The following is a 24,223-nucleotide window of genomic DNA, read 5'->3' on the forward strand; positions in this document are numbered from 1 at the left end:
TCAAGCGCTCCTCCTGCCTCAGCCTCCCAGAGTGTTAGGATTACAGGTATGAGCCACCATGCCTGGCCAACTCTGTAATACCGTATGTGCACTTGCTAGCCTGTTATTCCAGTTGACCTTAAAATCACTCGCTGGGCAGGGTATGGTGCCTCACTCCTTTAATCCTAGTTTGAGACCAGCCTGAGCAAGAGCAAGACCCTGTCTCTACCAAAAATAGAAAAAATTAGCCAGGTGTGGTGGTGTGCACCTATAGTCCCAGCTACTTGGGAGGCTGAGGCAGGAGGACCAGTTGAGCCCAGGAGTTTGAAGTTACAGTGAGCTACGATGACGTCACTGCATTCTACCCAGGGTGACAGAGTAAGATTCACTCTCAAAAAATGAATGAATGAATGAATGAATGAATGACTCACTGGCAGTAAGGCAGGCCCTTAGAGGCCCTCAGAGAGACACATTAACTCTTCCAAGCCAGTAGGGGACCATTTCATTCTTTTGAGTTCATATGAGAAACGCTGATTAGATGAATCAGGAATCATGTTGTGATATAATTATTTAGGTAATTTCAAATGTAGCAGTGTCAGTATCCTGTTATTTATAGTACCTTGTTTTTCAGACTCACAGAGAGTTTTAACCATCTTTTTCACACTTTCCTGTGTTAACTGATCTTGCTGTTCTGCCAGAGTAGTAGGGGATTTAGGGTCTCTACTCATTTCAGAAATCTCTGATTGGCTTGAGTCTTTATCTCTCCCATGGTCTGTCTCTGAAACAGCATGTAGTTTTTCTGGGATGAATTATTTTCTGAATCCAAATAGAAGCTTTCATTTGGAGGTACCTGGTATTGTAGTAAATTAATTCTATTTTATTCAAAAAATTACAGCAACTTACTTTCAGGGAAAAGTGCTTTCTCCTAGATTGCAATGAGTTAGTTTCCATGACACTTTAAAAACAAAACTCATCTAGATAGAGAAAAATATATTCTATTAAAATATGGCTTTGAGGGTAACTGTGAAGACCATATTTTTATGAAGCATGATTATATCCTTGATGCCAGGTCATCTGACTTTGACTAAGTTAAATGACTACTACTATAATATTTAAGAAAATAATACTTACCTCACAGGGTCATTATAGGGATTAACTGAATTAATATATTTGAAGTACGTAAAATAGAACCCAGCACATAGTAACTTCTAGTGAGTATTTGTCATATAAATAAAAAATAATCAAACCTAAATACATAGAAATTGACTTTCTTTTTTTTTTTTAGAAATTGACTTTATTAAATGTCAGAATAATTCAAGAAAAGAACTGAAATTCTATAATCTGCATTTTCTCAACTCTTATTGAATTAACTTCCTTGCTGCATATATAAATAGTTGCTAATTTAAACAACCTCTTTCATTTTAAAGATTCGCCGATTCTCAGCCCAGCTAATTCTGCAATCAATTTAAGTGGAGCTCAGGACCTGACCCGGAATAAGAATGTTGTGAAACCACTGGCTTTATCTTTGCAGGTTGTAGGGAAGACTTTTGCTGCAGGTGATGTTTTCCTCACTTATATTTCTTTGGTAAATACATAGTCTATAAAAGACTTGTGTGAAATTTAATGGAAAAATTGATAGAAGAAAACAGAATCTGCTTCTACCTGCCAGTGAAAGACAGATGTGGGGCTGTGGACACCTGGATGGATCATGGTACAAAGCTTTGTGTTCTCTATGTTCCGACCAAAAGAGTCCGGGAATGACATTTGGCACACAGAGGAGACACAGTGGTTCGATTCCATTCAACAAACAGTGATTGGGCACCTGCTATGACTAGGAACTGGGGATAGAAAGAAAAATAAAGCTTAGTTCCTGACCCCTAATGTCCTTGTAATCTAGTGAGAGAGATAGACCCCTGACAAGATATTTTCAGTGTATCACAGCAAATATGACAATATGCTCAGGGAGTATGGAGCAGGGGCTTTAGCCCAACATTTTAGGGAGTAATCAAGAATGAGTTCTTGGAGGAGCTTGGTCTTCCACAATGAGGAGATATTTGCTGTACAGGGGAGTGAAAGGAAAGGCACTTCAGATTCAAGGAACAGCAGGAACAAAGGTTAAAAGGAAAAGAAGAGGAAGGAAAGGGGAAAAGCAGCACAATGTACACAAGAACTTCCAGCAGTTCAGACTTGTTAGAACCATAAAACGTAACTCAGGGAGTAGTGGGACATGAGCAAGTGGTGGTCAAGGAAAAGTCATGGGAGGCCAGGCCAAGAAGCATGAATTTTACTCTGTAACTTAGCAGAGAAATGACATGGTCTGATTTGAACTTGAGCTAGATTATTTTGGCAGTAATGCTTAAGAAGATGACCAGAGGTAGGAAAACTAGTTGGAGGTCATTGTAATAGTCTGGGTGAGACGTGATGAAGTCCTTGGCCAGAGTGATAATAGGCTGAAGAGGAGGGTGCAGATTAGAGGAGTGCTCAGGAAGGAAGATCAGCAGAACTTCAATGATTAATGGGAGCATCAGAGAAAAGGAGTCTCCACTGACTTCCATCGTTCTGGGATGGTGGTGCCATCACCTGAGACAGGGAACACAAAAGGAGGAACAGGTTCTCCAGCAGCAGGAGACTGTGAGCTTGGTTTGGAACATGCCGAGTTTGAGATACCCATAAGACATCCATATGGAGCTATTCAACATTTAATTTATCATGGGGGAGGTCAGAACTCATGGTCTAGAGTTGAGCCACCAACATATGGTTGAAACGATCAGGGTAAATAGGATCAGCCAAGGAAAGATGTAGAGTGAGGCAAGGTTAGAATCCTAGAAAAGTCCGGTGTTTAAGGAGAAGAAATGGTAAGAGAGATGGAAGAAGAATGAGGAGAAAGAGAGCCTATCATTGTTGGAAACTCTTCAACAGTTACACATCATAATTTATGCAGCCCACATTTGTTCTCACTCTAGTCCAACAATTCTTACAGGATCTAACTTCTGGTTAGATTATAGACTTGAACAAACAGAATCAAGTTTTTTACAGCATTAAAAAATAAATCAGGCCAGGTGCAGTGGCTCATGACTAATCCTAGCACTCTGGGAAGCCGAGGCTGGAGGATCACTTGAGGTCAGGAGTTTGAGACCAGCCTGAGCAAGAGCAAGATCCTGTCTTTACTAAAAATAGAAAAAAATAGCCAGGCATGGCGGTGCACCTGTAGTCTCAGCTACTGGGGAGGCTGAAGCAGGAGGATCACTTGAGCCCAGGAGTTTGAGGTTGCTGTGAGCTAGGCTGATGCCACGGCACTCTAGCCCAGGCAACAGAGCAAGACTCTGTCTCAAAAAAATAAATAAATCAATGAAGTAATGGATTAATAATCATGGTTATGAGACCATCAGATGAAAGGATAAATGATTTTATAATGCTAAGGATTAGGCTGACAACTCTCAAACCTGCTAATCAACCCTAACATCACAAGAAGAGAGAAAACTGGCCTTTATTTGCCTCTTGATGGAAGTACTGTACTTAGGATATACTCTTGCCAAAACAAAAAAATTGAACCTGAATTTGACCAAGTATCTATGTCTGACAAGTAGTTTATTAGAAATACAGGGGACAAGGGAATGCTCAATGTCATCATGGGTATCCAATCAGTGAAATCCAGAAAATGGAAAATTCTGCCAGGTTTTCAACAAATTAATTGTCAGAAGAAAAAAGAAAGGAGGAATCCTATAGACTGAAAGAGGGGAGGTATGAGGGACATATCAACTAAATTCAATGTGTGGATCTTTTTTGAATCCTGATTTTAACAAGCCAACTGTAAAAAATCATTTCTGAGATAATCAGGAGAAATTTGAATACTGATGGGATATTTGATGGTATTAAGAAATTATTAATCATTGTTGATTTTAAGTATAATGATGATATTACAATTATTTATTTTAAAGAGTCTTTTTTCTTTTAGAAACATATACAGAAGTATTTATGGATGACATGGTATGATAAATGGGTTTGCTTCAAAATAACCCAGAGCATGTACGTGTGTATGTGGAGAGGAAAGAGGTGTGAGGTATAGATGAAGCAAGATGGGCTATGTGTTGATAAATGTGGAAGCTGGGTGGTGGGTACATAGACGTTTATTGTACTATTCTCTCTCCTTTTGTATATGTTTGCAAGTTTCCATGGTACCACATTAAAAAAAAAAAAAAAAGAATTTTTTTCCCTTCCTTCCACCCACCATCTCCAAAGACTTCATTGACAGTAATTCTAAAAGATCTCTTGGGGGTCCTAGGAAATCATGTTTAGGTGACATTTAATTTTAATGAAGGTACTCCTCTGATAGTTGTAGCTGGTTTTATATAACTGGATTGAGTCCCATCTGTGAGGTGTCTTTGAATTTTAGAGTGTGAGGTTGGCTGGGTGTGGTGGCTCACACCTGTAATCCTAGCATTTTGGGAGGCCAAGACGGGAGGATTGCTTGAGGCTAGGAGTTCAAGACCAGCCTGAGCACGAGTGAGACCTCGTCTCTATGACTGGGCATGGTGGCATGTGCCTGTAGTCCCAGCTGCTCAGGAAGCTGAGGCAGGAGGATCGCTGGAGCCCAGGCATTTGAAGTTGCAGTGAGCTGTGATGATGCCACTGTACTCTAGCCTGGGCAACAGAGCAAGACCCTATCTCAATAAATAGGTAGGTAGGTAGAGTATGAGGTCTATCGGATGGTTGCAGCATCACAGAAAGCAGTATCCTGTTCAGCCTCTGTTCTGAGCGGCTCCTCTCCTCACATTCTACAGATGCTGCTAATGGAAACAGTAGCCATGGAGGGAAGAGCAGTGCATCCAGCTCCACTCCAGCCCGCCCAGGGAACTACTCTTTGTCACCAAGACCTAGCTGTGCAGCAGGAGACCAAGGTACAAACCCATCTTAGAGTTTTGAAATAATGCATTTAGTTAGGTGGAAGTATTATAGATTTTGGAATGACAAATTATCTGACAGCACACTCTGGAGTTTTTCCTTAGCTTTTCATACAGTGTTTTGAAAGTTTATGATTGTTGTGAACAGTATTGATTAAATATCTTGGGATTGTACACAGATGAGACTAACTGGGAAATCATGTTGAAACAGATGTATAAGGAAATGTCTTGAAAACCCACGGGTTCTGCTGACCAGAGTACAGGATTCAAAGTTCTTCTCTGTTATGTGATCCTGGGCAAATCTGAGCCTCTTTTTGTTTATCTACAAAATGAGTGTAACAATAATACTTGTCCTACAACTCCATAAGGTTGTTGATAGAATCAAATGAAATAATCTGAACTTTGTTTTTACCTCCAGCAGAATGGTTTAGACTTTCTGAGAAATAATCAAATTAAAGGTTTTATGTTACTTTGGCATTCTTTCCTTTCTTCCACATGACTGAGGACAAGGCTGTCTTTCTTTTTGTCTTCAGCTACCATGTTCACTTCTGGGCCACCAAAGAAACGACACCGGGGGTGGTATCCCGGGTCACCTGTCCCCCAACCTGGTTTAGTTGTACCTGTTCCCACAGTTCGCCCTCTTTCAAGAACTGGTAAGATTTTAACAGAAGATGGATTTTAAGGTGTTTTTTTTTTTTTCAGTTAGTAGAGATATCTTCTACTCCTGTTCTTTCCCTGAGCCCTTGAAGATAAATTTCCTTAACCAACCATTGTGTTCAACATTATGTGAGGATATTGACGGTAGCTAATATTTTGTCCCCATCACATCTGCCTTTCCTACAAGCACATGTATCATCACAAATGATCTGAATTCAACCTTTGGCTTAGTTGTAGCCTGTGGAATTGACAAGCCATTCATTATCTAGGACACGATGCCACCAACCACCATCACAGGGCACAAATGGACTTGCTGTGCCAGTAGTAGTGTTAGATTTGCCCTCCTGTGATCGATTCCTGTGTGACCCATGCTTGTTATTTCTGGCCTAGACTATTTAATCCATGGCTAGAAACCCAAAAAACCAACTAGTTCTCCTTCTTAATACCCAAACTGTGGCCATTTGGTACCTACAGTTAAATGTTCAAACATCTATCTGCCTTGCTATACAAACACAGACAACTGGAAACACACCAAATCTAAGGCATAGATGGGGTTCGTTAAATGTTTAAGCTTTCTCGAATAAATAGTTTTGAAGACTACATAAAGATCTTATATACCTAAAATATTATCCCAATATGTCACTGTGGTTGCCTCTAGGTAGTACTGACTAATGAGGAGTTTATCCTTCTTCATACTTTTCTGTGCTTTTCAAAATTTATATAATGGTTGGTGGGGGTCTGGGGGAGATAAAATACAAAACAGAATCCAAAAGATTGCATGTGGAAAAAAACTGAAAGGAAAACTACCAAAATGCTAAATAGTAGTTATCTCTAGATGATATGATTATGCTTGTTTTTTTCTTCCTTTTGTTTTTCTCCTAATTTTGTATAATATACACAAATTAATGAAAAAATACCACAAGCCATTAGACTTCTAAAACTTCTATACTAAAACTTCATTGCTTTCCATTGTATATCATTTAGACTTCATGTCTAATCCTTCCTGTCAAACAACTTTTTTTTTTCCAGAGCCCCTCTTATCTGCCCCAGTTCCACAGACCCCATTAACTGGAATTTTACAGCCTCGGCCCATTCCTGCAGGGGAAACTGTAATTGTTCCTGAAAACCTGCTGAGTAACTCAGGAGTTAGACCAGTCATTCTGATAGGTAAGGCAAAGGAATTCCGAGTCACCTGTGCCTTCTGGAATCTCAGACTGTTTTTATTGTTTGTGTGTTTATTCCTGTATTCAAGAAGGGATTCATTTATCCACCTATTGATTCTTTCAGCTTTTATTGGTCAGCTCCTTCATGCTATATTAAACATAGGATTAGAAGTTGAGAATTAGGCAAAGTCTTTTTGCCCTCAGGGAGTACTGTTCAGTGGGGGAGTCTGACCTCGTGGTATCGCTGGGGTTAGTAAATAACTATTACAACACACTGTGATAACCATTACAACACACTGTGATGTGTGAGCAGGTAGAGGTTCATAGCCAAGAGCAACAAGAGCTCAGGGGAGAGAGGGCCTACCTTTGCGGGGGGGTGCGGGGGGTGGTTCTGAGAAGACTTCTGAGAAATGATGTTGAAGCTGCATCCTGGAGGGTTGGTTAGAGTGGACAAGGTGGAGGAGGAGACATTCCAGTCAATAGGAGCCAAAGCACAGGGAAAAGAAACAAGCTAAACCAGCTAACAGACCTTACTCAGGAGAACCAAAAGGCCCCACAGTTGCAGGTCTGAACTGTGGGCAGCATCTGTCAATCAGTATCTTTAAGGAGGCTGAGACCTTCTAGGTGGTCTATTAATGGAGGTTTAGACGTGTAGGGGTCCATAGATTCCTGGACTGACTTAATGCTTTTCATGCCCACATCAAGAGTCCTCTCGGTGTTGGGGCTAGCCTAAGCCAGAAGGAGACTGCCTGCTTTACCTCTAGGACAAGACAGACAGGGGCGGATGGGTGTTCCATTTCCACGGCTCTTTAGTCTGTGTTTGTGTGAGGTGTTATCTGCTTCTTGCATCGGTCTGAGCCCACCTACTTGGATGGTTTTGCTTGGAGCCCTGCCCTTTCCCAGGCTGCGCTGTCCACTGATCCTAGATCTGTAGGCATTGGGGGAATCTCAGTTGTTTAAATTCCATATGGTTTAGGAAGTTCTTTTTTGAACAACAGCATGGTGCAACTAAGCCTTGGAAACATACGTAGTACATGGGGACCCTTTGGTTCTTTGGTGCCTGCCTTTAGAAAGTCTCACAGAGAGATTGTCCTCTCCACCACTACCAAAACAGAGAATATTTTCCACATATTTTTATCCTATCTGCTTCTAAGATAATTTGGGACTATTTACGGACATTTAGGAAGAAAACTTAATAAAAATAGCTAAAATAGAAAAAGGAGTAGGAATCTCCAAGCACCTGCAACTGGTACAATGTTGCTGTTGATCAATGACTTTAGCTTTTTTTTTTTTTTTTTTAGAAAATCTCGGTAAGTGAAACATATATTGTAGTTTGTTCATTTTCTCATTTCTTATCTGGAAAGAAACTTGGTCAGGAACTTTATTGGAAAATATCATTGAAGTTTTACAAAGGATATAGAGGTGTTTTGCAAACTCCTCTAGTCTTCTATGGCAGTGATACAATGTTAACATGTCTCTTCTGTGGGAAACAGAGATAATTAATTTGAGTACAGTCATCCCTTAGTATCCATGGGGTATTGGTTCCAGGCCCCTCCCATACCAAAACCTGTGTATTCTCAAGTCCCCGATATATAAATGACATAGTATTTGCATAGAATCTGCATGCATCCTCCCATGTACTTTAAATCATTTCTAGATTACTTATAATACCTAATACAATGCCTGCACATCCCTTCATTCATGTGGATTCAGTGTAGTACTTGGCAGGTAGCAAAGTCAAGTTTTACTTCTTGGAACTTTGTGGGATTTTTTTCCCCATGAATATTTTCCATCTGCATTTGGTTGAATCCACAAATGTAGATACGAAGGGCCAGCTGTATTTTGCTTCCTGTTTATCTGATTTAATATAAAGATAAAATTTGAAGCATCCAAGTGAATTTCATAGGAATGATATATTTCATCGATTTGGTTGGTAGCCCTCTCACAGGGCAGGGAATTTTATTAAACATCTTTGATCCTAGTTGAGCAAGTGTACCTGGTTGGACCTCAAAAAGAAATGTTGAACTGTATTGACCTGCTTCTATTGGGGCAGGCTATGGCACTTTACCCTATTTCTATGGAAATGTTGGTGACATTGTTGTGAGTCCTCTGCTGGTGAATTGCTACAAGATTCCACAGTTGGAAAACAAAGATTTGGAACAATTAGGGTTGACTGGCAGCCAACTTCTGAGCGTGGAAAACATGATCCTTCTAACGATACAGTATCTTGTGCGGCTGGGTAAGTTATTTTCCATACTCATTCCCTGGTCACTGTTTTTATTCTTTTTTTGTAATGCACTTTTTCTTTTCTTTCTCACATTCATCCACCTGTCTCTTATTTTTCTTCTTTCACTTCTAACATTCTTTTCCTTCCACCTCATTCTCCATGACTTTTCTCTTTCTCTCCTCCTTTTTTGTTTTCTATCCCTTTCCTCTTGGCTTCTTTGGATCCTAGAAGAGATGAATTGCCCCACCTAGTGTCCAGTCTCATGATACTCCAAAGGGCTCCAAATTAGCAATGTGGGCAGAACTGTTAAGGGTTGTGCCATGGGCACCCCTCACCCCCTCCACCCCCAGGAGTCTGGCCAGGCCACCTTTCTGAAAATACAACTACCATCTGGAATACAAACATAGCCACTGTCTTAAACAGTTTTTTCCAGTTTTCCATTTAGCCTTTTTATCTTACTTATCCACTGCCCTATACCAATTTTTTTTCTTCTCCAGCTACACTCCTTTGATGGAGTCCTGTTGTGCTTTCTTTCATTGAGGTAGTAACTGTGGACCTCCCTGGAAGGCTCTCTAGGCTTTAGGGTAAGGAGGATACATAGGTCATGAACCCTTCACTTCCTCTATTTGGTATATCCTCCTGAGCCCCCACAGTGGGAGTATGCAGGTGCCCTGACAAAGCTATAGTGGTTCAGCAGCATTTACATTGAAATGTCCTTTATTTTGCAAACTGCAGTAGGCCATTTAATATGCAGCCTAATTATACACTCACTCCAGGACTTCAAGCCACTGATTTAGGTAGAAGAATGTTTGAGATATAAAATTTTTATATTAATCATAAAAAATTTTGTATGCTCCCAAAGATTGTGGTTTTGTTGCCTTGTAGGAAATTAGTCAGTACTGTATCTGACAACTCTTATTTCAGCATGCCTTTTTCCACTGACCATATAAACCAGATTTCTCATACTCTTGTGGAACTGGCTTTGTCTTTCTGCTAATTCCTGAATGAATGGGTTGAATAAACCTTTGAAATGTGAAAAAAAATAATTTTGTACACATTCATGAATTTTTTTAATATTAGAAAATACTGCAGTGTTAAGAAATAATAAAAACACCGGGCCAAATAGTTTAAAAACCAAAAGCTTCATCTGCCCAGGTTCAGCCTTTGGGGCATCAGTTAGCAACCTGGCCTAGAACTCTTAGTGCCCTGAGGCTGCTTTGACATGGGCTCTGCTTTGACATGGGCTTTTGAAACTTGCAATACTTCAGATTTCCCATGAGAGCTGCTTTCATGATAAACCTAGGACTTACTTAATCATGCTTATCGGTAGGTAATAAAATTATAAAAATTGCCTGAGTCTCCAGCTCATTTGATGTTGTAATTTTAATTGCTACATACTGACATTGGGCTCTGGACTGTGTTCTAAGACCTAAAACCATCTCTAGATGCACCCAGAATCAGTAAAACAAGGCTTCATAGAGCAATGATATTATCACCAATCACTAGAGCATTTTTTTCAATCATAATAACAATTTAAAAAGTCATGAATGACCACATTAATTAAACAAACCAAATGGTCAAAATAAAATGTCTTCCATTAAATTACTAAGAGCTCTTATCTTAAAAAAAATAGAACAATCTCAATTTAATTTTACACAGACTCTTCTCTGCCCCGCAAGATCAATTCTCTCCAGAGTTTTACTTTCAATCAATCAATTAGGTCTCTCGATGTACAGCATGAATAATTATTCCTTTTTTTTAAATCTAAGCTTTCTACATTGGGACTTCTCTGCCCCTAAACAACTGTTCTGGAGTCCTTAAAAAAATTTTTTTGCCTCTGGAGGTTTTGAGAAGGCAGCAAGAATATTTTCACATATGCCACAGAGTATAGACATTTAAAGAAATAAATCCAAACTTCTAAAAGGACAGTTTTAATACTTTGGTAGCTCAGTTACTTGGAGGTAACAGAGAGGAAGAAAAGCAAGATTCTTCAGAAGGAACAGACCTTTCCACTACAGTCACTTTAAAAAAAAAAATCTCAGTTATTTCACAATCTGAAAATCTTTTGAAGTAGATAATGAAATCAGCAAATCCAGAGATTCTTGGAAGGCTCTGACTCTGGTGGAACCTTGTCTTTTCCTATTAAGGTAGCTCTATCCAAAAAGCCCTTAGAACTGATGCCTGGGCTGAACTGAGTTACCGGAGATCAGCACTTGAAGGAAAAAGTTACTATTATCAAGTTTGCAAAAAGTGGAAAAAAGGCTCCTCTGCTTTAACTATAAAGGCTGAGGATGAAAAAGTGAGAGTTGATGCTTGGACACAAGGCATTTCACTGTAAGAAGTCTCTTACCTCATTTAAACTTTAACATTTTTTTCCCCATTTCTCAATTCCTAACAAGAATTCAGTCAAAACACTATAAAAGTATGTTTTAAGACAATAGAGAATGTTGTGAACGTGTTTGATAATTTTGTTTGCCCAGAATACCTTTATATTTGAAGTTAATTATGCTTCCTGATGGAACATGTTACTCAATCCTGTTTCGGAGTAGGTCTTATGGCCACAACTATTAACCAGGCATCTGAGCCTTCAGGTCATCAATAAGGGACAGTAGGGAATTGGAGAGCACCAGGGCCACCTGCTTTGAAGCTGTCACATGTTCTGGTAGAAGAAAACTTTAAGTAGACAACCACCTTCCCTTCATTTGTGACAGTTAGTACAAATCTATCTGCTTTAAGCTCACTGTTAAGTATGTACCTAGCGACCATGACCATGATGCTAATTTGATAAAGCTGAATGAAGATCAGAAGTCTTGGTGGCTCCCAGGTGATTAAAACAACAACAACAAAAGCTGTCATCATAGCACTCTGGGAGCCTGAGGCAGGAGGATCACTTGAGTTCAGGAGTTTGAGACCAGTCTGAGCGAGACTCCATCGCTACAAATAATAGAAAAATTAGCTGGGCATGGTGGCCCACACCTGTAGTCCCAGACTACTTGGGAGGCTGGGGCAGGAGGATCACTTGAGCCCAGGAGTTTGAGGTTGTAGTGAGCTACAATGATGCCACTGCACTCTAGCCCAGGGTGACAGAGTGAGACTCTGTCTCAAAAAATAAAAAAAACCTCCCCCTACCAAGTGATTGGGAAGGACATAAGAAACATAATGTAATCATTACAATGTTCTTGTCCTATTTCCACGTATAAAAGAGAAAAATCTGTCTATGATGTTTCCACTCTCCTACGTTTCCCTGACCCCTAGCCAATCCTGGAAAAACTGTGTTCTCCAATTAAAATAGTTTATTTTTTAAATGTATAATATTGTATTTAATCTTCCTTGTCTGAAAAACATTACTAAAGCCCTCATTTTCTTACTTTCCCAGAAAAGATGGGCAGGGCCAGGGAGGTCACTTAAATTCCTGTTAGACTTGAGCCTAGAAGTTGGGGGCTGTGGTGTGCCGTGATCATGCACTGCACTCCAGCCTGGGCAACAGGAAGGAAGGATTCCTGGCTCACTCGAGGGGCCTCCTTCGCACACAGAAGTCTAGTCTCTCACCCTGTGTTCTTTTATACAGGGGTTTTATCCCTGGGGTCTGGGGCTATTGCTTGGTCTCAGTTCACAGATGCTGAAGTATGTGTTTACTGGAGCCTGAGTTTCAAATCTTGGGTTCACATAGCAAAAGAAATTACTGAATACAAGGAGTGATTATATTCTCACTGGTTTCAATTTAAACTAAATATAGAAATCTTAGTTCATTTGTGTCACTTGGATACCAAACATTGACTTGCTTATTTTGTTCTAAAGACTGGTTGAGTTTCTAAAGAGAATGAGAAACAAAGTCCCCCTAATTCCAGAGGCCACAGGTCAGCAGTATGAGCTTAGCCTTAAGCACGGCTGGGGAAGAGGGCCAAATGCTGTATTTAACAATCCCGAACACTGGGCAGTAACTAGATGATGAAAGCATTCTCTATCTGGGGAAAGTGTGAGGCTGCCTAAAATATAACTTGGGAGTGAAAAATAATTAAACTTAATTTTCCTGTGGATGTTTTTCTCAAAATTAGCTATAGAGGCAATATGTTAAAAATGGTTTTCAAAGTATCTATGAATAAAATGAGAAATGAATGAAACCTAAAACCGATTGTACACCAGCAGATTGGGTTCTTATTTCATTAGTCAGTAACAATTTCCATAATGCCAAGCTTAATAGGTCAAGAAATAAGCCATCTGTGATGACCATCTCCCGAGGCATACAGCAGAACTGATAGTCTCTCTCAGTTCATCCTCTCTTAAAGAGACCAGGGTTAAAATAAAGGAGAACAGAAGCCTGATTAAAAAAAAAAAAAAAAAAAATAGAGGCAAAGAGGAAAAAAGAGAAGGTAATGTCACAACAGGAAGTGGTTAGTATGGGCTCTGTACGTGGGACCACCACAGGAAAAACAGTCTGGTTCCCAGCTGGAGTATGGCAGGCCTAGGAGGACAGCAGGATGGTGTGTGTTCCTCTCTCCTACCTGTAATTTTTTAAAATTCCAGCTGTAATTCTCTTCATTATAGGTCCCGATCAGATACCTCTCAGGGAAGAATTTGAGCAAATCATGCTGAAAGCTATGCAGGAATTTACTCTGAGAGAGAGAGCGCTGCAGATAGGTGCTCAGTGTGTACCTGTGTCGCCAGGACAGCTCCCCTGGCTTGCAAGATTAATTGCCAGCGTATCTCAAGACTTGGTTCATGTGATTGTGACCCAGAACTCTTTGGCAGAGGGCATTTCAGAGACACTGAGGACTCTCAGTGAAATGAGACACTATCAAAGGCTACCAGATTATGTTGTGGCAATTTGTGCATCGAAAATCAGAGGAAATGAATTTTGTGTGGTAGTGTTAGGTGAGTAATTTTGTTTGTTTTTTGTTTATTTAATCCATTCATTCAATCATCTGTCCATTTGAAAAGTATCTGTCGGGTACTTCGGGCATCCATGTCGTCAGTCTCTGATGAATTGCTCCAATTCGAGTTCTTCCTTCTAATTTTAACTTTTCCTTTCCTGCTCAGGTCAGGTTTGTGTAGCCCTCAGTTTGGCTGGTGCCCCTGTCAGCTGGTTGTGGGGCATTATTTCAAAGCTCTCCCTGGTTACAGATACCCTTGTCTCATGTAACTGCTGTCCTTAAAAGGTTCTGGAAATGTTACCACTCTAGCATGTGATAAAGCCAGCACCACAAGTGGCCTAAGCCAGTTAGTCAAATTTGCCAGAAACTTAGCTCATATGTTCTCCTTCTCACTGAAGAGTCTATTTAATATTGTAATGTTGATGCTAAAGAAAAGATTCAGAAAGTTGGCACATTGTCTGCTTGTTTGTTTTTCACTATGTTGTTGTTTTTTTTTTTTAATCAGGCACCATCGTGAATAGCTATTTGGACTAAAGTTTATTTCTCTCCTCTCTGTACTAAATGGCTCTCACCTCTTCCTAGCAAAGAGGTGAAGTCGCCTGACTTTGGCAAAACCTGTCTGCACATCTTTCTGTGCTATGTATATTTTCAGAAAGCTTCCTCAGACAATGTGATACATTAATTTTTATTTGTAAAAGCAACTTAAGTTTATATTTTTAAGGCAAATATTCATAATAACCTTGCATACACAATTTTTATAAGTTTTTTTCATATTCTTTGCTAGTCTTTTTTTCTGCTTATGTCCACTGTCCCTGGGCACTCATTGGCCTCAATGGCCCAGACTGGGGGCAGCCATGGTGTCACGGGGACCTTCCCTGGTCTTTAAACACATGGATGTGTATGTTTTCACAGTTACAATCATAAGGAACATCATTTTTTGACTTCACCTAGCATTATGTTATAAATGTTTTCTGCTTCTGTCTGTAGTCTTCAAATTGACATGCCAAATCTTTTAATGGGCCCTGATTGTCTTAACCCAAGTCCCTGTAGTAACACCCTTTGGTTGTTTCCAGTTGTTGCTATTACAAATAATGTTCCCGTGAACGTTTGTTCTATTGAGGAGTCATCTCTTCTCCCCTCTGTTCTGCAGGCCAGCATCAGTCCCGAGCGCTGGCAGAGAGCATGCTCACCACAAGTGAGTTTTTGAAAGAAATTAGTTATGAGCTCATCACAGGAAAGGTCAGTTTCCTGGCATCACATTTCAAAACCACGTCATTAGGTGAGTGGTTGTAAGATCCAGCAACATTGCCAGCCCCTAGCTGCATGATTTTCTGAATTTAAATCTTAGCCTGTGAGGAGAGGAGTGTGGAGCATAAGCTTGCCAGCAGATATATCATGTAGAGCGGTTTATCCTACATATTTTGTTACTAACATCATAGGAAGCAGCAGGAGGTCTGGGTCGGTACTAGGATCAGAAGCCTCAGCTCAGCCATGACTTTGTTGCGTGACCTTGGGCTGGTCTCTCTCTCCCTGGATCTCAGTTTTCTAAATATGTCAAATGGGGGTAGAATATCCCATTCTGCCAGCTTTTGAATATTACAGAGGTCAAGAGAGAGAACAGCGTGCGAAAGCATGTAAACTGTAAGCACAATACCAGTGAGGGTAGCTCTTGTGATAGAGACGCCCCAGTAGAGATGGCCAAGCTTAAACACCGATGTGAATCACTGGCCAGCCAACAGATCTTGATAAGAACCCAGCCTAATGGCTGAGCTTGGACACTGATAAAAACGATACAAACATATCCTTCCTATAACCTTATTTCCACTTTATTTTGTAATAGGCGATGACCTGGACAAGCTGCTAGAAAAAATGCAACAAAGAAGAGGAGACAGTGTGGTTACCCCCTTCAATGGAGACCTTAACGAATGTGTGTCACCCCAGGAGGCTGCTGCTATGATACCCACGCAAAACCTGGGTAATGTCACCTCAGACCAAGAGGAGGAAATCAGTCCTTGGGACAGACATTATAGAAACTAAGTCATTCTGAGGGTTTTGAGGACTCTTCTTGAAGTCATAGACCACGGCAGCCTTTTCTTCATTGTCTATGTGATAAATGTGGTTCAAATTAAAAATGCCTTACCATTAAAAGTTTTAAAACGCCTTGTTCCTAGTAAAAGTCTCCTACAATGAGAATCAAAGACTGTATCTTAAGTACTCTCTCTTGTTTTCCCTGAAAGATTCTGGGGACCTTGGTGCATTTTCCTTAGCTCTACCAGTTGTGCCCAGAGAGTTGTGCTTGCTGAGGGCTTCAAAGAACTGCTTGAAAGAAAGTCTGGACTATAGGCCTGCAGGGTCCCCCTCGTGCTCCTTCACTTACACTCTGACTCTGATGTCACCTCAGAGTGATAGCAAGGCCTACCTGGCAGATACAGCAGCCCTGCCAACAAGTCATCTGCCCTGCAACAAGCTTCAGGGCTTAGAGGGAGACCGGGGGCCAGAGATGAGGAGTTCTGTCCTTAGACTGGATTCCTTTGGGTTCAGATTCCTGCCCCAATTCTCTGATTGACAGGGACAACAGAGGAGAGGATAGGAAAAAGAGCAGGCGAAAGGATAGATGGGAAACAGACCCACATAAGCTGCTGCTGACAGCCACTTGGCCACCGCTTGATGGGAATGCATCATTTATATATTAGCATTGCCTCAGGCAGTAAAAGCAGTGTGGCTTGGCATCAGCTCAGTTGTGAAAACACATGCAAATACAGGCAATAAACTGTTTTGACTTCTGGATGGTATTTGGTAATAAAGTGATCATCCAGATGATCTAAAATGTGTTTCTATTAACTATTTTGAATTAACACATTTAGAATACATATCCTTGGTTCCCTGTTTAAAAAAACATTGCTTAAAGATATTTGTATGTTTCCTCAAACTTCAAACCTTGCTAAGTTAAATTCTACACATTTATGGATGTGTTTAGTCCCCACCAATCCAACCTGTGAAATGAAGGAACAGCCTAACTATATCAAAAAGACAGACTTATTTTGATCAGTAGTCTTTGTGGTGCAAAAACTATTTGGACTACTATTAAAAGTTGTAGCTTTGGGGCCGGGCGCAATGGCTCATACCTGTAATCACTCTGGGAGGCTGAGACGGGAGGATTGCTTGAGCTCAGGAGTTCAAGACCAGCCTGAGCAAGAGCAAGACCCTGTCTCTACCAAAAATAGAAAAGTCAGTCATGCATTGTGGCAGGCACCTGTAGCCCAGCTACTTGGGAGGCTGAGGCAGGAGGATCACTTGAGCCCAGGAGTTTGAGGTTGCTGTGAGCTACGATGATGCCACTGCACTCTATCCCAGGACAACAGAGCAAGACTCTGTCTCAAAAAAAAAAAAAAAAAATTGCAGCTTTGGGCTTTTCTAGTGGGTTCTCTCAGCCAGTAGGGAGACCACCCATAAAAATCTCCACTCACTATCAGTGTCTGTTGTAGCTGAAGTACTGTGACTGTTGTCTTTGCCTGGACTGCGTTGCAGTTTAATTAGCACAGGTTACTTAGGCTCTTGTGATTCTGTTTTAGTCAAACTGTCACATGTGTTCCTGATAAAAAGCAGATCTTTAAAGGATGGGACGTTGCCTGCTCAGGTGTTTAGCTAACTAAACTTGTTTCTTTCATTGCTTGTGTGTGTGGATATGCACGCACATATAAGAGAGATTGATTGCTTGGTTAAACTTGCAATAAAAAGCTACTGACATGCTTAGAGTATCTGGGCAATGTTTTTGTAATACGTCACCTGCTGAGTGGCCAGCTGGCTATGTCATGAGTCAGGTCTCTTCAGATAGTCCAGGCGTCAGCACTGGAGTTGACCACAACCACCTAGACCTGCCAGGTCACAAACACTGGCAAAGTGGAGCAGAGTGGGAAGAAAGGTGAAGGTCAGGTCTCCATGACCTACGTTATGTAGTCACTGGGAGGGGAATTTCAAACCATGTTGCAGCTGACTTACTGAACAGGAAATGTTTACTGTAGTGCCATCCAGAAAAGCTCAAAGGAACTCAGCATCATTATAGTGACAGCATCACCTCCTTCCCTGAACTGGGTCTGGGCTCGAGCACTGGCCGGTGCTGATATTCCTAAAGAAAACTGGAAACTTTCCCTTTTCCAGAGATGAGTCCTGGCTCCAGCTGCAAGGGTGTAGTCTGTCTCCATGTTTCTGGCTTGGGGTAGGGGGCGTTAAACTAGGCATTTATGAAACAATCAATCGATTTTAATACATTTGTAAAACCACATCCACTCCTGAGCATATCCTCTCAGCCAAGTTTCCAGGGAAAATAGGCAAATCTATTAAAACTCAATAGAGAGTAAGACTAGCATGTGAGAATTCCTTACCGTGTGTGTTATATGTCCTCATATGAATTTATAGTGACCATTGTGGAAGTAAATTAATCTTGTTCTTATGACTTTTTTTTAAATTTTAGATTTAGATAATGAAACCTTCCAAATTTATCAACCGCAGCTTACAGTGGCCAGAAAACTCTTATCCCAGGTGTGTGCTATAGCAGACAGTGGCAGCCAGAGCCTGGACCTCGGTCACTTCAGCAAAGTGGACTTCATCATCATTGTCCCAAGGTCGGAGGTGTTGGTCCAGCAAACTCTTCAACGGATTCGACAATCAGGTAAGAGTGAACTTTTGAAGAGGAGCCTACCTAGATCCAGCTTTAGCTCTCCTCTGCCTCTTTTCTTTTGCTTAATCCAAATGTTTATAGGATACTGAAAACTTTTTTCAGCAATAAAAATCATAAAGGCACTTTAAATGTTTTTTTGAATTTGTAAGTTTTCCCTCAGAGTACTCTGCCCTTTTTCCCTCCAAAGTCAAGGGTAAATTACTTGCATGTTTCCCAGATACTATTAAGTCCATGGCATAATCTGTGGGACTCGAATGTGGTCATTCATTGACGAAGAGAAATTTTCCCCAGACAAGGACAGCTCTGTGTAGGATGATGGAGTCTGTGCCCCCGAACTCCTTCCCTGCTCCGATAGGTCACATTGTCATAGGTGGATTCTTGGACATTTAGCACATCACCAGGACACCTGCAACCTAGAAACCAGAACACCATCCTGCCACATCAGCAATGAGATTGAGATATAAAAACGCAAGGTTAGAATTATTCCTAATAACTTTAAGAGAATGAGTATAGAGGAAGAAATATTTTTCCCACATAATGTTAAAAAGTAGAGAGCAAAACTTTTACAAGTCTTAAAAAAAGGAGCCACTTTAAAGTCTGTGGTAAATAATAACCCTTTTCAAAAATAAAATTTGCTTAGAATTACAAGAAGCCATAAGGAATTTAGAAAATTGAGACAGCTGAAAAGCACTTGCCTTTGTAAACTAGGTTTGAAAAGGAAATTATAAATGTCGAGTTGCTTCTGATTACCTTAGCTGGGGAAAGACACATGCACAAACATGTGCGCACATGCACACACGTGCGCATTTTAGCTGGAGGATGAATCTTTTTGCCACAGTAAATAATCTTATTTTCAATATATTCAAAAACAAGTAGGAAGGAGAAAAATTCAGAAGTGCTTAAAACGTGGTCTGTATGTTCCATATCTATCATACAGTGCCCCTGTTAAAATGCAAATTTCCCTTCAGTGAGTCTGGGGGTTGCTCCAGAGTCTGCATTTCTAACAAGCTTCCAGGAGATGCCAGTGCTGCTGGTCTGAAGACCACACTTTAAATAGCAGGACTCTATAAGAAATCTTGTGGTGTTAGGTCCACGGGCCAAATGAATGGACTAAAAATACATTTTCCCCTCTCTCTTTAACCTCTTCTCGTGGCTGTGACTGATGCAGGTAAAGTCTTGTCCACATCTGGAGGCCCAGGTGCCTGGTCAATAGCGTAGTCTTCTTTTTAGCCTCTCAGTTTCTGAATGACACATTACAAAATGACCTGTTGGAAATATCACCTTGTAGATGATGAGCTGGAGAAGGTAAAATGCCATCTCCCCCAGAAACCAGAGTAAGTTCTATGCTCTCTCAGCTACTGGCCATTTCTGCATTTTTTTTCTTCCCTCTCCTCATTGTGGGAAGTGGACAGGTTTCAGTCACACCAAGCAGTAACTAGATTTTTTGTTATTTCTTATGAATTTTCTGCTTTTATAACATGGATGAAGTGCCTTCTCTTTTGGGTATTTTACTTGTACCAATTGGTATCTGTGGCCTCCCTGAGTTTGTGATCTGATATCCCAAGTTGTGCTTGAGCAAACACAGCATAGCACCTGTGTGAAGTGATAAAGTTGTCTGCAGAAACTTCCTAAAATAACCCCTCGGTGACCTGTACTTTCACCTTTCCCAGTGAATGCAATCCCTGAAGAAAGTGTGTAGATCTTTCCTTTTCCCTTCTCAGTTCCCTCGGATTTTCCCAGAGTATTTTAAGATTGCCACCCCTCAGAAAGGTACCAGAATTTGACTAGTTATATAAGCTTAGAATCTAGAAAAAAAATGTTATAGACAGATTTGGAAAACCCAGAGCAAAGCATATTTTAAAAATTATTCACATCTGGCTTTGGCATACACACTGAAGTTTTTGTTGCAAAAATGATCACTTCTGTATATTTAAAAATAACTTTATTCATTTTTATTATAGAAAAACTTGATTATGGTGTTTTTTAGTTTGAAAAATAAAAGAAAGTAAAAAAATTAAAACATTTATAATCCCACCATTCAAGGATAACTACTGTTAAAGTCTTGGCACTAACTCTTCCCCACCTGTGTCTGTTTTTCATTTGGCATTACAGTGTGCATGCTTTTCCATGTCATGAAAAGCTTTCGTAAGCATCATTCTTATTGCATGTATAGCATTTCATATCATAACTATACCAACATGTATTTGCTTTGATATTTAAATACTTTCACATTCTTGGAGCACATACCAATTGATGGAAGAGAAAAGACGAGTAGCACATTAAAGTGTAAGGAGAAATTGTTCAGGGCAGAGTAAATAGCAGGAGATCATCTAATCAAATAACTCTTAAAAATAATAGCTATTAAAACAGAAAACGTTCTCAAGAAATCATCTGACTCCCTTTCCTCACATTTCTTCATGAGCTTAGTTTGCCTGAGGCCACGGAGGGCAATACCTTGGGAGAAAGGACACTGGAGCCTCTTTTAATGCCCTTCTCAGGCCCGGCCCCAGCAGGTGCTCACTGATGTTTGAATGGAGGGAGGGAAGGGATGGGCAGCAGGAGAAATAACATCCACAGCCTCCACTTCCTGGTCCCAGCTGCCTCCTTTCCTAAGGAAAGATGTCAGCAGCCAGCCTGCCAGGAAAAGCACCAGGCAGGGAGACATGCCAGCCTGTGCAGAAAGGGCACATCCTTGGCAGTGCGTGTGTGGCTGAAAGTAGAAAGATGAAAATAGAAACCATCACGTTGTTGCAGACCCAGCACTAAAGTGAAACATTTGATACCTCAACTCACATTCTGATTAAGAAATGAAGGAAAGACAGGAGGGAGGGGGGGAAAAGAAAACAAATAAAATGTTATGGAAATAATTTGAAGGTTAAAAAAAGAAATGAAATGGGTTAAACATCTTTAAGTTTGCCTGAAGTAGATTTGTCACTGCTGGGGCGATCAGTGGAGAAGGAGCATTTTTAGACTGTAGGCAATGCTGTTGTTTTAGTGTCGTTTTTTTTTTTTTTTTTAATTTGAAGTTCTAACATAATTCTTCGAATTCAGAAGATCCCATATTCTATAAATGAGAATACTAGGGTATTGGGGCAATCAAAATGCAAGCCGCTTTCAATGCAAGGTGGGTGGGATGAACACGGAAGTGTTAGTGCCTGTCTAGATGTTTCCTCTCCCTGCTTTTAGGATGGTGTAGGTGAGAGCCCCAGCACGTAGGAGCCGGTATGGGAGTATCAGTTAAGGAAATGTCATCATGCTTAGGGGAATGACACAAATTTGATGCTTCAACACACGCACAATTATAAAAAAGCCAAAGAGATATATTTGCCTGCTGATATTATATAGGTAGATTACAATAGATGCAAGGAAGTTTTAAGGAAGTGGTAGAGATTGGGAGCAGAACTGAAGAGAGAGTGGAAGGCATTCTCACTTTCTAAAACATGTTTTCTTGGTCTCATCAACTTTATGCCGCCTTGTTTGTTACCAGAACTTTCAACATTAAAAAGACAGTATTTATTGGGCAGAGACAAAGGTGGCAGGGAACAGGATCCTGAGGAAGAAAGTCCTGGGAAACTGCTCTGTCCTGAGGTGGAAGAGAGAAGGACCAGTGACTCCTCTGTGCAGCCTAACTGAGCATATCTGCTCACATCCCAGCGGCCCGGCCCAGCCCCCAGCTCTCAGCACCCTCAGGTCCACATCCTCAAACCCTGTTGCTTCCTGGTATATCCTAGACCTGCTAGATCCTGGAATCATCCATTCAGATGTTCCCAACTTCATACCACAATCTCTTCTTTGCTGCATACTGGACACCGTGTTGGATACTGGGTGGGGGGCGGAGAATCAGGCTTTCCAGTTGATGCCATAATAAATTCTTTTCTTTGTTCCTTAGTTGGTTCTCTCTCTATTCTGCACAGTGGCTATCGCAGACTCCACTTCACTCACCAAACTTCAGACCTCATCCCTCTCTCTTAGTAAATGACCATGCTACCTATTTCTCCCCTTTCCTCCACCCAAAGGAAAACAAAAGCCCAAAACTTCAGATAAAAACTTCTTGCTTTCAAATCTAGAAACCTGACTGTGTGTGCCTCTGTCTTTCCTCTCCCCTCCTTATTGGTGGAGGAGCTGCCCTGCTCTGGTTAAGCCTGACTCTCCCACCTCACCCTAGATACCATCCCAGCCTCATTCTCAGAGACCTTGCACTGCTGATTTTTTCTCACATTGCTTCAACTTCTTTCTCTCCGGGAGCTCATTCCATCAGTTTCAACCCACCGCACTCTCTCAAAGACAACACAAGCCTCTGTTAATCCTACCTGGTCCTGTCTTCCCACCACTGCCAAACCAAGACAGTTGTCCAGAACACGTTGGGCCAGGCACAGTGGCTCATGCCTGTAATCCCAACACTTTGGGAGAAAGAGGTGGGAGGATCACTTGAGCCCAGGAGTCTGAGACCAGCCTGGACAATATAGCAAGACCCTATCTCTACAAAAAATAAGAAAAATTAGCTAGGCATGGTGACGCTACTTGGGAAGCTGAGGCAGGAGGATTGCTTGAGCCCAGGAATTGGAGGCTGCAGTGAGCTGTGATCATACCACTGCTCTCCAGACTGGACAACACAGTGAGACCCTGTCTCCCAAGAGAGTTGTCCAGTGCCACCTCTATCTCCCCATCTCCCAGTCACTCCCCAACACCCTGCAAGCTAGCTCCCACCCGCATAGCACTTTCACCAATATCAACAGTGACCTTATCAGTTCTTATCCTACCTGAGCTTTTGGCAACATTGGGGACCTCCATTCTTTCCAGTTCCTCTGGCTTCCAGGGCACACCCCTTCCCAGCTTTCCTCCCACTGCACGTGCGTGGTGCTCACTCACACCCTGTAGTTCTCTGGTCGTGGCCCTCAGCACACTCTGTGTTATAGTTGCATGTTGATTAAGGATCTCTCTCTTCAGCCAGAAAGCAAAATATTTAGGGAACATATTTGTCTTGCCTACGGCACAGCAGGATTGAATTTTAACTTCAAATCTATTTTGACAGGAAGATGTAGAAGTAATATTTAAGATCTGGTAGACCTCTGGCAAAAACAAATTTGGTTATTAAAACCATGTTCCAGAAATCTACTTTGGCCATGAGTAGAGACATGAATTAATTAATGTGTAGGCGGTAGGCGTGTCTGTCAGTCACGCAGGGCTCTGGAGTTGTGTGCTTAGAATGCTGTTCTCACGCAGGTCTAGTACCGCTTCCTTCCTAGACGCAAACCTAGAGCACAGTGACATACCTGCACAAAGTCTCACCAAACCCAGATTAAAGAATTCTCTCCCAGTGGGAGGACAGAAGGGAGCCAGCTGGGCCACCAGGAGACAAAGGGACTGCTAATTCAATGGGCTCTGAAAGCAATTAGGAGGATTTTACCCAGCTATTTCAATGCCCAGGTTATTTGCTGAAAAGAAATTGCAAGGGTGCAGGAATGCCCATTGTTAAAGTAATGCTTTAAAACTCAGCATGCTCTAATGATTTAGTATTATCTTGATTTTCATATCCTTTTAAGCATTAGAATGGTTTTTTTGTTTTTGTTTTTTTACATACCAAAACTTTAGGAAAATTAATTCAGTCCGTACAGAAGATGAACTACAAAACTGAAAGTAGTTTAATCTTTTTTTGGGACATCTTCATAAGAAGAGCTAGAAATAAAAAAATTTAGAAATCAAATTCTTTATTTAAAAAAATTCAAGGGATAAGAACGTACAAGTGA

The 24,223-nt window shown here is 41.0% G+C and overlaps 1 protein-coding gene across 5 annotated transcripts in view; it reads left to right on the forward strand.

Moving 5' to 3' along the window:
• The window catches only part of GREB1L (GREB1 like retinoic acid receptor coactivator), a 253,833-nt gene that overhangs the window by 178,868 nt on the left and 50,742 nt on the right, over positions 1 to 24,223 (forward strand). For 4 of the 5 annotated variants that reach the window (XM_045527987.1, XM_045527989.1, XM_045527991.1 and 1 more), the window contains exons 8-16: positions 1,407 to 1,535; positions 4,761 to 4,877; positions 5,414 to 5,533; positions 6,567 to 6,704; positions 8,754 to 8,939; positions 13,473 to 13,799; positions 14,949 to 15,077; positions 15,639 to 15,773; positions 18,270 to 18,467. In XM_045527987.1, coding sequence (XP_045383943.1) covers positions 1,407 to 1,535; positions 4,761 to 4,877; positions 5,414 to 5,533; positions 6,567 to 6,704; positions 8,754 to 8,939; positions 13,473 to 13,799; positions 14,949 to 15,077; positions 15,639 to 15,773; positions 18,270 to 18,467 — 1,479 coding nt within the window. The remainder of the gene's footprint in view (positions 1 to 1,406; positions 1,536 to 4,760; positions 4,878 to 5,413; positions 5,534 to 6,566; positions 6,705 to 8,753; positions 8,940 to 13,472; positions 13,800 to 14,948; positions 15,078 to 15,638; positions 15,774 to 18,269; positions 18,468 to 24,223) is intronic. The other variant, XM_045527990.1, reaches the window with a different exon arrangement.

The sequence above is a fragment of the Lemur catta genome, chromosome 16, assembly GCF_020740605.2.
Source record: "Lemur catta isolate mLemCat1 chromosome 16, mLemCat1.pri, whole genome shotgun sequence".
In the NCBI taxonomy this organism is placed as follows: domain Eukaryota; kingdom Metazoa; phylum Chordata; class Mammalia; order Primates; family Lemuridae; genus Lemur; species Lemur catta.